Source organism: Sinocyclocheilus grahami, unplaced genomic scaffold, assembly GCF_001515645.1.
Source record: "Sinocyclocheilus grahami isolate Dianchi unplaced genomic scaffold, SAMN03320097.WGS_v1.1 scaffold888.1, whole genome shotgun sequence".
NCBI classification, from domain to species: domain Eukaryota; kingdom Metazoa; phylum Chordata; class Actinopteri; order Cypriniformes; family Cyprinidae; genus Sinocyclocheilus; species Sinocyclocheilus grahami.
Genome location: NW_015506067.1, coordinates 831111 through 846549, shown reverse-complemented (window position 1 = coordinate 846549; position 15439 = coordinate 831111). Strand labels below are relative to the sequence as shown.

Here is a 15439-nt window from a genome sequence, read left to right as displayed (position 1 = left end):
TTTTTTTTTTTAAAGTATATAACGTTGTGAGTTTATCCAGCAGGGAAGTTTCATGTGTGATCGAAGCGTTGTGTCATTGAGCGCGTTAGCTGTGCGTGCTAACCGAAGCGAGCGCGCGTGTGAGCGCTTATATTTTCTGTTAAGTTATATGCATGTTTTTTTTATACGATATCGCGTTGTCCGGGGTGGTGGACCGCATGAAACATAAGCCCGCGTGGAGTTTTCGTTTATATTTTATTGGCCTTTTTCTAGTGTAACGTATAACAATAGCTAAACGCCGGTCTATTGTCCGCTTCGCGTTTAAGTTACATGGCTTCTACAATTAAACTAATTTCTCTGTTGCTGATCAACACCGTCTCTGGTATCGTGATCCCGTTTCTCTGCAGCGTAGAATATCGCGTGTTTGCGTAGAAAAATTATTTTAGACGTTCGTTACGTTGAGATGAGAGCCTCTTCTGGATGTTGGTGGTTGAGGCCCATATAAACCTGTTCCACAAAGTGACTTGCGCGACGGATCATTGTTTCCCATGGTACCATAGGCCATGTTTCTTTTGGACCGCTTTGGCTTCTTGTATTTGTACGTGGGTCAAAGAAACGTAAATGTTCACATCAAAATAAAATTAACAAAAGTGTTTTTTTTTTGGGTAAACGTACCTATTAAGCTCACCAAAATCTACATTGAGACATTTTTAGTGCACAAGATAGTGGTTACAGTACAAAAAGTTATATTAAAATAAAATTAATCTCAAAAATATTAAATTTTAAATGACAAAAGCATTTTAAGATACACATCATTAAATGCAAAAAGTCTGGCTGTGCTTAATGGGTACGTGTTTTTTTACCCTTTAAGCACACCACTGTTCCCATTAAGCTCACATCATTTTTTTTTATTAAAAATTGTTTATTTTAAACAACCTTTTTAAAGAATAATTGAGAAAATATATATATATTTTTTGAATGTACAAAGTCAATCACAAAAATGAAGCAACAAGGCATTCAATTTGATCAGCTATATATTCATAATGAAGTATCATTTAAGCACATTGCAACATCTAGACTAGTCTGCGTTCAGCTAAGTAACACGCATTCAAAAATCAAATGAAACAAACCAATAAAACATTTCATTCATGGGAATGAACACAGAAACTAGCCTCATTATGAAGCTTCTTATTAAATGGATGTCAACTTATCTATAGTCTCTTAAGGCTGGAATACACTACATGATTTTACCCCGATTTTCCACTGATTTACAGTCTGGAGAAGTTCACAGTAGTTGCCAGAGGTCAGAGCCAGTCTGTAGATTTGAGTCGACAGAAGCTATAGAAAATCATTTAACTTAACTTCGTGACAACCATCAGTTAATATTTAAAGTCTGTTTATGAAGTATTTACATAGACGTTCAATGTAGAAGAGCTTAATGAATCACACTGAGCTTAATGGGAGTAGAAGCAATTTTTAATAAATTTCATGTAATATTTATTAAAATGACTATTTTGCGAAATAAATCTAGGTCATGTATTAAGTTCATACTTTTATTATTAACAATCTATGAAATTGTGCTTTTTCTTACTGATGTCACACTGAAGCTGTTATTTTTCATAGTCGTGCACCCTTTAAGCTCACCTTAAAATATGAAATCTTTAAAAAAGACTGCTGTATAAAACCACAGACCAGCAATAAACTGTTAATTTATAATATTATGAATGTGTAAAAGTACAAGCCAGTAATGCCTGTGAAGCAATATATTAGCGTAGCACACGATCTTATACAGCTAGTCAGCTAACTGTTCTTTAGCCTCTGCGCTATGTTACTAAAACTATCTTTTGGATCTAACTAATTATTTCCCACATCCATGTTCCAGGTTGTAATCTGCAGAAGTCTAAACGTTAATCTCTTAAATTTACAATAAGTAGTGAAACTTACACAAAATAAAGGCTTAAACGTCTAAAAAAAAAAAAAAAATGCACATTTAAGGAGCTACTCTTTTGGTGAAAGTTTTCAGACAGCTTTCAAAATGGCCGCCAGACAGTGTGAACACATGGAGAATCATATCTCAGTGCGCAATGATCTGATTGACTTGAAATTACAGGAGGTATGTAGTAACAAACCCATCAATTTGTTAAGACATCAAGTATGATAATGTTTTCTTTTTATAATCTGAGCTCAAATATGGAAGTGTGCTTAATAGGTACATTTACCCTATGTATAGAAAGCACATTAAATGCAAGTAAAGTGTATACTTTTAAGGTTTCAAATAGGTGTTGGGAGAATAAAATCAAAATGTGGGTGAAATAATTTTCCGTTTTCATTCAGTGTAACATGTATTTATGTAAAAATTGAAACAACACTTATTCTGAACTGCACGTATTAAAATATATAAAAGAGTAAGTGAGCGTACTATATTTTATTGCAATTTTAAATGAGTACACAATTCTTGCTGACAAATGTCCAAAATGGTGTAGTGGCACCATTTCAGTTGTTACCGTTTCAGAATGTAAAATTGCAATTAAGAAGTATTTGGGGTAAGACTTAGTCTTTTAATGTCATAAACTGATTCTTGTGGTAAATAATACCTGACAAGATTGTTACACTGAATGACATTTTAGTGGCTGGCGTACTATATTTTATTGCAATTTTAAATGAGTACACAATTCTTGCTGACAAATGTCCAAAATGGTGTAGTGGCACAGTTTCAGAATGTAAAATTGCAATTAAGAAGTATTTGGGGTAAGACTTAGTCTTTTAATATGTCATAAACTGATTCTTGTGGTAAATAATACCTGACAAGATTGTTACACTGAATGACATTTTAGTGGCTGTTTTCTGTAAATCATGGTAAAAAATAATTTGCTCGTGTCACGCTTGTTCAGCGGCCTTGTTTCGCGTCGACGACTTTCCGCCTCACTCTGCTTCATACTACAATGCTAATAAATCTTTAATACATTTGCTCATCCATGAACATGATTTCTGCCCAAGTCCCAACAGATTGCATCGGCTGTGGGGATGAAGACGACAACTCCCATGATTCCACACTCAGTCACGGTGTCATCAAACTACGCCTTTGTTTCTTTGTTTATTTTGAATACGCGCCCTCTAGCAGCGAAAACTTACATATTGTGCCTTTAAGTCTTATACATTTGTTTTTATTTTTGACTTTGAGAACCATGTAATTGTCATTTTGCACGTGTATGTTAGTTCAGTGTGGAGTTTTATTGCATTGTTCTTTGGTACCACCAAAGTACTTGTAAAATGGCAAATTCTTGTACATTTGTGACTTTCAAAAGTGTGTCTGTGGTAAGAGGCTAAGTCTGAGGTTTCTGGGTTTGTTTACATGGTTTCTGTCTTGTGTGTTTAATTTGATGGTTAGATGTCAACTTAGACTTTCTAACCTTCTCCAGGCTTGGTCCACTTTCTCAGTGGTGGTCCCTCCATTGAACCATGGACGTGCGAGTCGTCTGACGGTGTGATTTAATTGCTCTCTCACTCCTTTTGTCTCCAGAATGGCTGAGAATGATGTTGACAACGAGCTGCTGGATTATGAAGAGGACGATGAGCCTCAAGGAGCCCCAGAAAGCACCGCTCCGGTGGGCAAGAAGGAGGTGAAGGGCTCATACGTGTCCATCCACAGCTCAGGCTTCAGAGACTTTCTGCTGAAGCCAGAGCTGCTGAGGGCCATCGTGGACTGCGGTTTTGAGCATCCGTCTGAAGGTTAGAGACTCTGAGATGCTGGTTCTCCTAATGTAACTATATATGTTGATTAGCATCTTAAGTGAACTTCCTATGTGTGTTTTTAGTGCAGCACGAGTGCATCCCGCAGGCCATTCTCGGCATGGATATCCTGTGTCAGGCCAAGTCCGGTATGGGAAAGACAGCCGTGTTTGTGCTCGCTACCCTACAGCAGATCGAGCCGGTGGACGGACAGGTTAGTATATCCGTTTTGGTTTGCGATCAAACCATTAGAACTGTGCCGTGTTAGTTTGAAATTGCTAAACTCAGAGTTTCCCAAACTCAAGAGTTTCACTCCGTGAGCTGATGAGAGAAGCTAGTAATTTATAATTCATTGATTTTTATATATACAATTTTCTACTGAACTTGTGACCATTAATTGACGTCAGATTGTTGTGAACAAGTGACTGTTTAATTGTAGAAATTAATTAAAATGCATTATTTTAAAATACTTGCAAAAAAATTAATAATGTTTTGTTTGAACGGTGCTAAATTACTTAAATCCTAAATACAATTAATAAAGAAATGTGAATGGTGTTATTTTAATATTTTATCAATGTAAAACTGCTTTTTTTTTCTCTACCAGGATCAAAATAAAACTTGATGGATAAATTTTATTTGTGCATGTATTGTGACAGTGTACTAGCCGAACAGTTCATTCATTTTAAATGCTGAGTTATGATTTAAAATGAACACAATCAATAAAACCAAGATTAAGTTTTATTTATCTGCATGTTATGTGACTGAAACCGAACCATCACTGTGGGTTTAATGTCATTGAAATAACAATTAAAATGATTAAATCGGTTTAGAATAAATCTTTTAAAATAAAACTTGCAGAAGATCATTACACCTACTAAAAGTTACACTTTTTTTTTTCTGCATGTTCATGGTTCTCTGTTGGTTAATGTCAGGTTACATGAAAATTATTCAAATATTAACCTTAAATCTTATTTGACCACAAAGGGTTTTGTAATTTGGTTACTCTTTATCATAAGTTAGATACATATGCTGGTGGTTTGACAATATGTGGCCCTAATAACTCTTTTATCTGTAACTTGTAGAAGATGAAGTTGACTGTTTTCCTGTGATTCAGGTGTCTGTGCTGGTCATGTGTCACACGCGCGAGCTGGCGTTTCAGATCAGTAAGGAGTACGAGCGTTTCTCCAAGTACATGCCCACGGTGAAGGTGGCAGTGTTCTTTGGTGGCATGTCCATAAAGAAGGACGAGGAGGTCCTGAAGAAGAGCTGCCCTCACATCGTGGTCGGCACGCCGGGACGAATCCTCGCCCTGGTCCGAAACAAAACCCTCAACCTGAAGAACGTCAAGCACTTCGTTCTGGACGAGTGTGACAAGATGCTGGAGCAGCTGGGTGAGCGTTTGACCAAAAACTGCTCAGAACTGTGTTGCGCTAAGTCTGTGATGATTAAAATAATGTCTCTGTCAGATATGAGACGTGACGTTCAGGACATCTTCAGACTGACCCCTCACGAGAAGCAGTGCATGATGTTCAGCGCCACCCTCAGTAAAGAGATTCGGCCCGTCTGCCGCAAGTTCATGCAGGATGTGAGTAACATCTGTCTGTTTCTTTAATGAGTGCCATTTGCTGTCTTGTCATTTTCTAGCGTGAGTGTTAGACACATCGATATTACTTTGAAGACTAGCTGAATTTTATGAATTAAGTTGTATTTTCTTGCCTCATTTGTTTATCAGCATGTTTTTTTCCCCCCCTTTTTGTTGAGTCCAGAACTTATATTTATTTGTCTTATATTTATGTAGTTCTTTAGTAATTCTTAAACTAAACAAAAATGAGAAATGCTGCTTTGGAAACTAGATGAATTTTATGAAGATTAAGTTGTATTCAATAAAAAAAAAAAAAAAAAATTTTTTTTTTTTAAAGTTTAAAATTCAAACCTATTTTTTGTTGAAGTACTAAAGTCAATACAAAAAAAAGCCATGTTAGTCGTTAATGCATAACCTAACAACCTAACACATTTGTTCAAAGTAAAAAAAAAAAAAAAACTTAGTTTAAGTAATTAAAACTGAATAACAAACATGCAACAAAATTCCACTAAAATGAAAACCATTCCAAATATTAGCAAACTAATAGTATATCAGTTATAATATTCATCGTGTTATTTTAGTATGTTCAAAACGGTGTGATGAAAACATGGCAGTTTAAAAAAGAATTCTGTTTTGGTTTAAAAAGTCTTTGGGTATAATGTGAGTTTTATGGAAGTTATCGGACACGTATTAAGCCATTTGGGCATTTAGAAGTAAAATTGTCAGGTTGTAATTTTTCAAATCTTCTTAAAAAGAGAAAAAATGAAATGTTGGGTCCATCCAATCATGAGGTTGCGTACAGAGGGAAGGAGAGTTCCACCTCAAGGAGCTGCGGGATTATCCCGGGGGGGTTAAAAGTTTAGTTCAGGATGTCGGTGGCTTAGTTTCATGCTTTGCTAGCGGTACTGGGGTTACGTATTAAAAAGACCTCTGTGTGCAAGGACCTGTGCAGTGCTTTTGTGCTGTGAGACGAAGTGGATTAACTTGTCAGACGGCATTCTGGATTTTGGCGTTTGCTTGTAGGGTGGGGCTGAATTGTCAAAACACCTCTTAAAATGTTTGGTACAGGTGTGAAAAATGCAGAAAATCGACCCCATTCTAATTTTTATGACTAAAGTTATGGAGGCAGTGTGTAAATATGATTAAGACAAAGTGAGGTCGTATTTATTTTTTAACTTGCGAAAATTTCAGATTCAAGTGTGCAATGAGCTTTAATCTAAAGCATATAGAGCATCCTGTCTGATGATTGCTGTCTGTTTTCAGCCGATGGAGGTGTTTGTGGACGATGAGACGAAGTTGACCCTTCACGGTCTGCAGCAGTACTACTGCAAACTGAAGGACAGCGAGAAGAACCGCAAACTCTTTGACCTGCTCGACGTGCTGGAGTTCAACCAGGTGAGTTTAACACTTTGAGTTTCCAAAGCCACTTGCAAATGAGGAACCTGATCAAACCTGACCCCATGTATTCCAGTTTCATTGTGGTTTGTCACTGCATGATTTTCCAAATCTGTGCATTTGTTCATCTTTCTCTGCCACTCATTTCCCCTGTAGAATATAGTTGTATATACTTGAGCTCAAATGCATGCTTCATGTTCTTGAGGGTAATTCTGCTGTTGTCCTGCAGGTGGTGATATTTGTGAAGTCTGTTCAGCGTTGCGTGGCACTTTCACAGTTACTGGTGGAACAGAACTTCCCCGCCATCGCCATTCACAGAGGAATGGCACAGGAAGAGAGGTGTGTGTGTACTTGTTTAGGCTGAATGTCCTGTTATGTAATGAAATATGACTGTTGACTAGTGAGGACATTGTGTTAAAATGACTTTGGCCACGTCATGTTTATGTATATATAGATGGATTGTGTCTAGTGTTTTGCACAGGTTTCTGTGAGGGTTTGTTTAGGGGTAGGATAATATAATTAGTCTGATATAAAAACAATGGAAGTCTGCAAAAGGAACTAATATAGTCAAACAAACATTAGCATCCCTGGAGTTAAAATAAATCAAGGATTACCAAAAACTTTATTTTTCCCTCATGACATGCAAGTGGACTGCCTGCCTGCCCTGCACATTTTGTATGTCTTCCTTACCTAATGCACCTGATTCAACTAATCAGCTTGTTTAGTAGAGACTACAAGACATGAATTGGGTGTGTCAGGTAAGGGAGACATACAAAATGTGCAGTGCTAGATCCAGGACAGGTTTGAGAACCCCTGGCTTAAATAAACAATGTTTTGACACCAGATGGTCAAATGTCCATGGTTGGAGTTCAAATTTTGATTTTCAGCCAACAAATAAATAGTCTCCCTTATAATAGCTTAAAGGATTTTTTTTTATATACTTTTTTTTTTTTTTCTTAGTCAGTTCAGGGAAACACAGATTTAAAGTTACAATCCTTAAAGACACAAACACTTTAAATTGGATGCTCATTTAATTCCTTTTCGGTATGTAACTTGCTAAGAATATAGAAATGGCATTTTCCCATGTAATATTTTTTTTCTGGCAACGATTTCTGTACTTCCTCATGCATTCGTAATTAGCTCTTCAGTGCATTTAACAACTTGTTGAAATGATGTTCATCTCCTTAATCTCATTTTGAAGCTCTTGAACATTTTTCTTAAAATGAACAATGTAATTGACTATTTAATGCACGTAGCTGAGACTCGTCTTGTCTCTGCTCGCAGGTTGTCTCGGTATCAGCAGTTCAAAGACTTTCAGAGGAGGATCCTAGTGGCCACAAACCTTTTCGGGCGAGGAATGGATATCGAGAGGGTCAACATCGCCTTCAACTACGACATGCCAGAGGACTCCGACACGTATCTCCACAGGGTACGGATCCATGTAGTCGCCACAAGTGTTTGAGATCTCTGCAGTGGCACGTCTCACACGGTCTCGTCCTGTTCTCAGGTGGCTCGTGCGGGTCGCTTCGGCACCAAGGGTTTGGCCATCACATTTGTGTCAGACGAGACGGACGCAAAGATCCTGAACGACGTGCAGGACCGATTCGAGGTCAACGTGGCTGAGTTACCAGAGGAGATTGACATTTCCACTTACAGTGAGTCTTGGGTCTCATCTTATTATACCTGATAAGCGTTTTGAGCATGAAGAAATGAACTCTGATAATCTGCTTCCAAATTTAATGTAACCTGATGAGTGTGATGAATTAATACTAGTGGTTCAACGGATCACAAATCTCACGGTTCGGATCACATTACAGTTTTTGACCCACGGATCAGAATTTTTTTTGGATCAGCAAGAAAAGAAAAATATTGCAATTTAACTTGCTTTCCATTTATTACTTAAAGCGAAGTAGTACTTCGATACCACAGCAAATACTACTAGATTAACTGACCACATTAATGTGGTCATTGAAGTGAGGCTAGTTAATTGGATATTTTGAGGTTATTAGCCTTGGCTCTATCTGTGGGTTTGTCAAATATATAAGCATTGCGAAGTTAATCTGGACCCCAAACTTTAACTATTATCCCTGATATATATTGATATATCGTCATTCTCAATTTCAAACATTGAGTTTGTTCCCCCATTGGTTTTTTGCCGAATATTTTAAACCCACAGGGACTGGTTGAAAGAGTAGTGTTTGAGGTCTTGCGTGTTTGAAGTGACGTTTGTCTCTCTTCTGTGTGCAGTTGAACAGTCCAGATGAAGGTCTTGATGTTTCCAGAATCGCAGCTGTTGGGTCACGGCGGGGTGCAGAACTTCTGTTTTTAAAGCCTCCTTTTTACCTCAAACCCACAGTTTTTACTGCTTCTCTCAGAGGACCGGGCGAGTTGTCTGTTTTACGATTTTGTCCTAAAATCATGTTTTGTTTTGGGTTTTAATGAAATTAAATCTTTTTATATGCTACACCTTGACCTGGCTGTGTTTGTCTTCTGAGAAGTGTCACTGTATGAAAGCGGTTTCGTTATGGGTTTCCAGGTGCTATTAGTGTAATGGTTTAATCTTAATAGATATTTGTCTTGGTAAACTTGCAGGCCAGTGTCATAACCTCCATTGTTTGAGGTTAATGCATTGAGAGACTTGTGTGGTTGCAAATGACTAAAATGTCAATTTTTAATAGGAAATTGACTTATTTCCAAAACAAGTTGTCTTTGTGGTTTTTATTTACATTTAAGTAAAATAAAATTAGATTTTTACTTTTTAGATTGAGAAGAAAAAGTGATTTAATAAAAAAAAAAAAAAAGTGACAACTTGTGTGGCATTTCTGCAAATTTGTGGCATTATTGCAAAAGTGGGCACTTCAAAATACCTTAAACAAATTTAACCTTTGAGAAACTGTTTTTAATGTTTTTTTTGTTTTTTTTTTTAAATAACGTTTCGGTATATGTTTACAAAATATATATCAAAAGTTGTAAGTAGCAGTTAGCCACTTCCAGAAAAAAGAATGGATCTCTATGGGCCTCTGCTGGATATATATGGTCATTACACTTTTTTTTTTCCCCCAAAAAAGTTGTCATTTCTCCAAGAAAAAGAATGGATCTCTATGGGCCTCTGCTGGATATATATGGTCATTACACTTTTTTTTTTTCCCCCAAAAAAGTTGTCATTTCTCCAAGTTTCTAACCAGCAGATGGCATAATTCTACACCTAACACCTAGATCAATATCCAGAAACAACTTAAATCAAATTTAGATTGTGATTTTTTTTTTTTTCATGAAAATGTAATATTTAACATGCAAGCTAATGGTGTATTTGAGGATTCGTGGTAAATAGATACAAAAGTACTTATCTCCCAAAACACCGCTCTAATGTATAGATGAGAAGTAAACAACAAATATATATTTGTAGGATTAAACATTTATATATTTTTTACATTTACTCAATTTTGGAGTCATATTGACCCCAAATACCATTAGTGTAAAAAGGAAATGCAAACCATATGAGGGTTAAACTTAAAATGTAAACTGAGTTTGACTAGGCTGTTAAAATGGTTACAGCTGGAACTACACTGCAGTATAATAAAAAAACAAAAACAAATGATCACACTTGTTTTTACAAGCCAGTTTATTTAATGGATGGTGAGTGGTTGTCCTCTCTTAAGAGGTGAAACAAATGAGAGGAATTTGTAATACAAGATCATTTTAGACCAGACCCAAATCCAAGTAAATATTTTCAACTGTCTTGAAGTGTCACATGTTGGCTGCTCGTCTTTTCCTGATATAATCCACTCGAGACTATAAGGTTGTACAAAAATGTTTTTAATAAGAGCATGCAAATATCAGCTATGATTAAATCAGATTGATTGCAATAATGCTTGATTGGTAGTCAAAGAAAGTCTTAATTTTTACCTGCCGTACGATAAAACGGGTGAAGAAAATCCCACAGACGCACACTGGGGACCAGAAGATCGCCACTCTTCATGCCAGACAGGAATAAAATGCCTAGGAGATACTGGAGTACGTAATTTCCTGTGCTTTCTTACCAAAGTACCATGCATGACGAAATTACACTTAAAATTAAAAACTAGGTAGTTGCGACTGTTTCCTGAATCCATAGTAAAGTTTGCGTAACACGAAACAACAGAACGCTGTTAATTTTCCATCAAGTTTGCATGCAGCATGTAATTGGCAGTTTATTCAGTCAACACCTTTCCGCAACGTAATTTCTCCTTCAAAAAAACTGCTTTTATAAAGAACATGGCATCTGAAATGTAAAATGTAGAAATTCCGTTTTACTCATTTGAGATTGGGAATTCAAACGAAATGTAACAAAAAATAACAATTATTCAGTGACAACATGGCTTCTCTCTTTCAAAATTTTGGGGTTTTTGTCTCGAAGCCTGTTCAAACTCTCATTCTTCAGGGCAGATGGTGCGACGTCACCTCCGTCAGTTCATGCACCAATGCCAGGCAGAAATAGAGACTGCTGCATTATAAAACACAGACACCAGTGCCGTTTGCACGAGGCTCTGCCATCATGTGGTAGATTACAGACCAGCGTTTGAAAGAACCGTCCCACCCATTACTTTCAAATTACATGTTTACATCAGATGCTGGTGTTTTAAACATATTTTTATTGCAAACCAAAGGGTTACTGGGTTTCTTTCTGCCCCCAAAGAAGAGGATTGTAATTAGCCGGGAGCAGAGGAGCCGACGTTTTGACGCCAGGAAGCTGCGGCACTTGGCAAATATCCCTCAGTGAGTTGACGGAGTCATGGGCTCACGAAACCATCAAACTCAGCATCGAGTCCACAAGCAGCTGAGTCAAACCCTGGGTAGCTTAAAACGACTTCCCGATGAGTTTCCCTCGTATTTGCCGGCTGTTCTTTGAACGTCAAGGCAAAGCAATCACTACAGAAGAAGTAAAGACCAGCCCTTGTGAAGCTGAGAGTCGGTCCCACCACATTTAAGCGTCTAATCAGCGTCCCGCTGAGGCAGTTTTTTTGTTCTTATTTAGATTGTGCAGGTGCCCCAGAATGCATCACTGTTCATGGTAAGGACCAGTCAATCAGAAAATCCATTGTATATATTCACAACCAGGATTCATCCCATCCTGGATCCTCGCGGTAAGCACATCTACTCTAAGGCTTTCGGCACAAGGGATTGGAAACCCAAATTTTCCCTTTTTTCCACATGGATTTGCATTATAATAAGGCCTAGGCCTAGCGTCTACTCAAGAGTTACAGTTCGAAACGCTACTCTATTGGTTGGGGAAAGACATGGGGGCGGGTCTTTGGACAAACGAGGCGTTAATCAACAAACTTGTGCATGTCGCCATACAGCCAACGTTGGGGCGGGAGCGCCGCATCGTTCAGGTGGCCACATTCGTCGTTGCACTTGCAGGACTGCACAAACATGACGGCCCTCTCGAAGTGCTCTCCGTCGGGGCAGGCGAAGAGCACGGGGGCCGTCCGTGTACGGCGGGGCGAGCAGCATCGCCCGTCCAGACACGTCCCGCAGTAGTTGGGCCGATAGAGGCGTGTGCTGCGGCAGCCAGCGTAGCGCAAACGCAGAGGCTCTGGAGACTTCTGCGTACGAGAGCACTTCCTCCCCTTCTGTTAAATAAAAATAAAAGGCAGGTTACACTCACATCTGCAATAGAAAAGAAGTGTGCAGTGATAACGCGACACCATTTTCAACTAAAAATGGGAATCGTTTTTTTGCGTTTTGGCCATTCATTTTCATGAAAGTCAAGTCAAGTCACCTTTATTTATATAGCGCTTTTAACAATACAGATTGTGTCAAAGCAACTGAACAGCATTAATTAGGAAAATAGTGTGTCAATAATGCAAAATGACAATAGTAAACACTCATTTTTCAGTTAAAGACAGTTCATCATAGAATTCAGTGATGTCAACATCCAGCTCAGTTTAAATAGTATCTTTGCAATCAAGTCAACGATATCGCTAAAAATAAAGTGTCCCCAACTAAGCAAGCCAGAGGCGACAGCGGCAAGGAACCAAAACTCCATCGGTGACAGAATGGAGAAAAAACCTTGGGAGAAACCAGGCTCAGTCGGGGGGCCAGTTCTCCTCTGACCAGACGAAACCAGCAGTTCAATTCCAGGCTGCAGCAAAGTCACATTGTGCAGAGGACTCGTCTGGTTCCTGTGGTCTTGTCCCGGTGGTCGTCTGAGACAAGGTCTTTACAGGGGATCTGTATCTGGGGCTCATCTAGTTGTCCTGGTCTCCGCTGTCTTTCAGGGACTGTGAAAGCAGTGTTTTGGTGGCCAGAGAATGTGAACTTTTGAAAATGGGTTTCAAAGTGCAAGTTATTGAAAATTATACCCTTATCGAAAACAACAAATCCACAAATTTGTTGAAAATGGCGATGTCATACACATTATGTGTTCCATCAGTCTTGTTTCTTTATAAAGTGACATCGCCAACTATTGTCCTGGCATGCATAATACAGCATTTTTAGTTGTTTTCAGAAACACGTAAATAGGGATCATTTTAACAACATTGTCTACCGTTAGTACATTGTTGTTGTGTAAACACACCCTAAGACAGAGTCACAATGAAACATCACTTTAGCAGTGTGCACCACTGAAATTGACTTCTTGATTTTACTTTTCTTTTTTTTAGATAAATAAAAAAATATATACAAATTCTAAAATCATAAAAACAGGATAAATTAACTTGAGAAGCAACACTGCATTTTTCTTTAATATTAATGTATTTAGTCTTACTGCATTAACAGATTTTTCCTCCTGGCAATTATGTGTTCTTGTTTTAATCATAAACTCACTTAATTCTGATAATTTTCTGAGACAACAATAATTCTTATGTCATTTTGAATTTCCAGTAAACATATGTTTATTTTAGACATTTGTACTAGGAGTACAAGATAAGAATCGTGAGGAAGAACAGCACTATCCGCAGTGAAAATGTCTTCATTTAAATCAAATTTTACATTACATCATGCATGCTGACATGTTAACTGCTAAAGTATGCTGCTGCTGTTGTTTAAGCTACTTCCATATTCAGAATCATACCTGATACCTAATAATATTCAACAATAAGCAAGGCTTTAAATAATGTTAAAAACAGACATTTTACTTGCACATTGGAAAACACTGCAAGAGCAACATTTCCATTGTGAAACTGGAAAGAGCCAAAGGCCAAATTATGATTGCATGGTTTAGATTTATGGATTTAATTTAATGAATGTTTTCGTATTGTTAGTACCAGTTTGGTGCTGGTGCACCAACATAAACATGTAGTTTAGAAGCTGGTCTTTTTTGGTGAAGCAAGGAAGATTTCTCGTGCTATTCAAGTAGACACAAACTGGTCTTTTCAGCAGATCTTTTGGTGATTCTTCAGATAATCTTGGTATGTTTACCTTTATAGGCACAGCCACAGAACTACAGGGACGAATGTTGCAGAGTCTGGTTTCCTTCAGCAGCTTGCACTGCGCGTTCTCATTGGTGACCCGAGATGAAATGCCCATCCCGCAGCTGCGTGAACAAGGCGTCCAGCTTGTCGTCTGCACAACACATTGCCGTCCAGCTTGCTTGCATGCTAGAAAGAGTGAGAGAGACGGGGTAAGTTAGTACACAGGCACCATTCAGCCAACAGGGAACACTGACGCACAGAGAAAGTGATTACGGCGTGCAGGGAAACAGCTACCTGACAGAGGCACCGTGTGTGGGGCTGGTTCACAAGGATCTTGTGGAAAAGAAGCGGTGGGCTCCTAAACACAGGCACCCACACAGAAGTGCATGCAGGAGGAACCGCCACAGCTCACATTGGGACTGATTGTTAATTGAACCGAAACCCAAAGGCAGCCAAAGGGGGCATTCACACAGGACACATTCTTGCACTCTGCTGCACTGTTTTTAATTGTTGATTTATGTAAACATGCTAAACAGACGTCATTGATGATAGCAATCACAGCCTGAGCCAAGGTTATTATAGTTAACTTAAACTAAAACCATGAAAATCACATTTTTTTTTAACTTAAAATAAAAATCTAAAACATACTAAGCCTATTTAATTTTTAGGCTTTTTAAAAATAATTTTCATTTAGTTTAACTTGAAGTATTGCAATGAACTTCTGAGCGGCGCATGCGCAAAGCCGACCTCATACGTCATCAGCCCAGAGCTGCTTCCAGTGTACAACTGTTGGCGCAAGCTACATTAAAGTGATTATTACATTTTGAATATGGATATTTTTCTTACAAAAACGCATCGATTCGCTACAGGAGGCCTTTGTTCACCCCCCGGAGCCGTGTGAGAGACTTTTTTATGGATGGGCACTTTTTATTTAACTCATTTTGGACTGATGCATGCAACACCCGCTGAGTGGCATTAAACAGCTTGAAAGATCAAAATGTTCATTTTTGAGTGAACTAACCCTTTAATGATGTATGAACAAACCCCTCAGCAAAAACCTTCAGAAAATAGAGAGGTTTTCTTTCCACTTGTCTGAAAGAAGACATTTTATGGAAGCAAAATAGCCCAAAATCTCAAAATTGACCAGTTTAAAAAAAACACTGATTTTGCATGTGGTGGTGCGCTTGCGCATGTTTCAAAAGGAGGCTTACAATGAATTACAAAGATACATAACAGCTATAAGTGTATGCACTACTTGCTTTATGCAAGCACTATATAGGATAAAACACTATACAGGATTTACCCTATTATACATTATCGACACGAATTGATAGCATTAATACCATAATTCCTCCATTCG

General features: G+C 38.1%; 2 protein-coding genes across 4 annotated transcripts in view; one reads left to right on the top strand and one right to left on the bottom strand.

The window, feature by feature from the left end:
- The window catches only part of ddx39ab (DEAD (Asp-Glu-Ala-Asp) box polypeptide 39Ab), a 9348-nt gene extending 173 nt beyond the window's left edge, over positions 1-9175 (top strand). Inside the window, exons 2-10 of the mRNA XM_016248692.1 lie at positions 3500-3708; positions 3795-3922; positions 4823-5099; positions 5175-5293; positions 6554-6685; positions 6915-7024; positions 7970-8114; positions 8193-8340; positions 8933-9175. Coding sequence (XP_016104178.1) covers positions 3501-3708; positions 3795-3922; positions 4823-5099; positions 5175-5293; positions 6554-6685; positions 6915-7024; positions 7970-8114; positions 8193-8340; positions 8933-8949 — 1284 coding nt within the window. The 5' untranslated portion in view covers position 3500 and the 3' untranslated portion in view covers positions 8950-9175. The remainder of the gene's footprint in view (positions 1-3499; positions 3709-3794; positions 3923-4822; positions 5100-5174; positions 5294-6553; positions 6686-6914; positions 7025-7969; positions 8115-8192; positions 8341-8932) is intronic.
- A 1131-nt stretch (positions 9176-10306) lies between these two features.
- LOC107563746 (protein CYR61-like) overlaps positions 10307-15439 on the bottom strand; it is an 11683-nt gene continuing 6550 nt past the window's right edge. For 2 of the 3 annotated variants that reach the window (XM_016248689.1, XM_016248690.1), the window contains exons 4-5: positions 14087-14265; positions 10307-12297 (exon numbers count right to left, since the gene is read on the bottom strand). In XM_016248689.1, coding sequence (XP_016104175.1) covers positions 11992-12297; positions 14087-14265 — 485 coding nt within the window. In that variant the 3' untranslated portion in view covers positions 10307-11991. The remainder of the gene's footprint in view (positions 12298-14086; positions 14266-15439) is intronic. The other variant, XR_001606139.1, reaches the window with a different exon arrangement.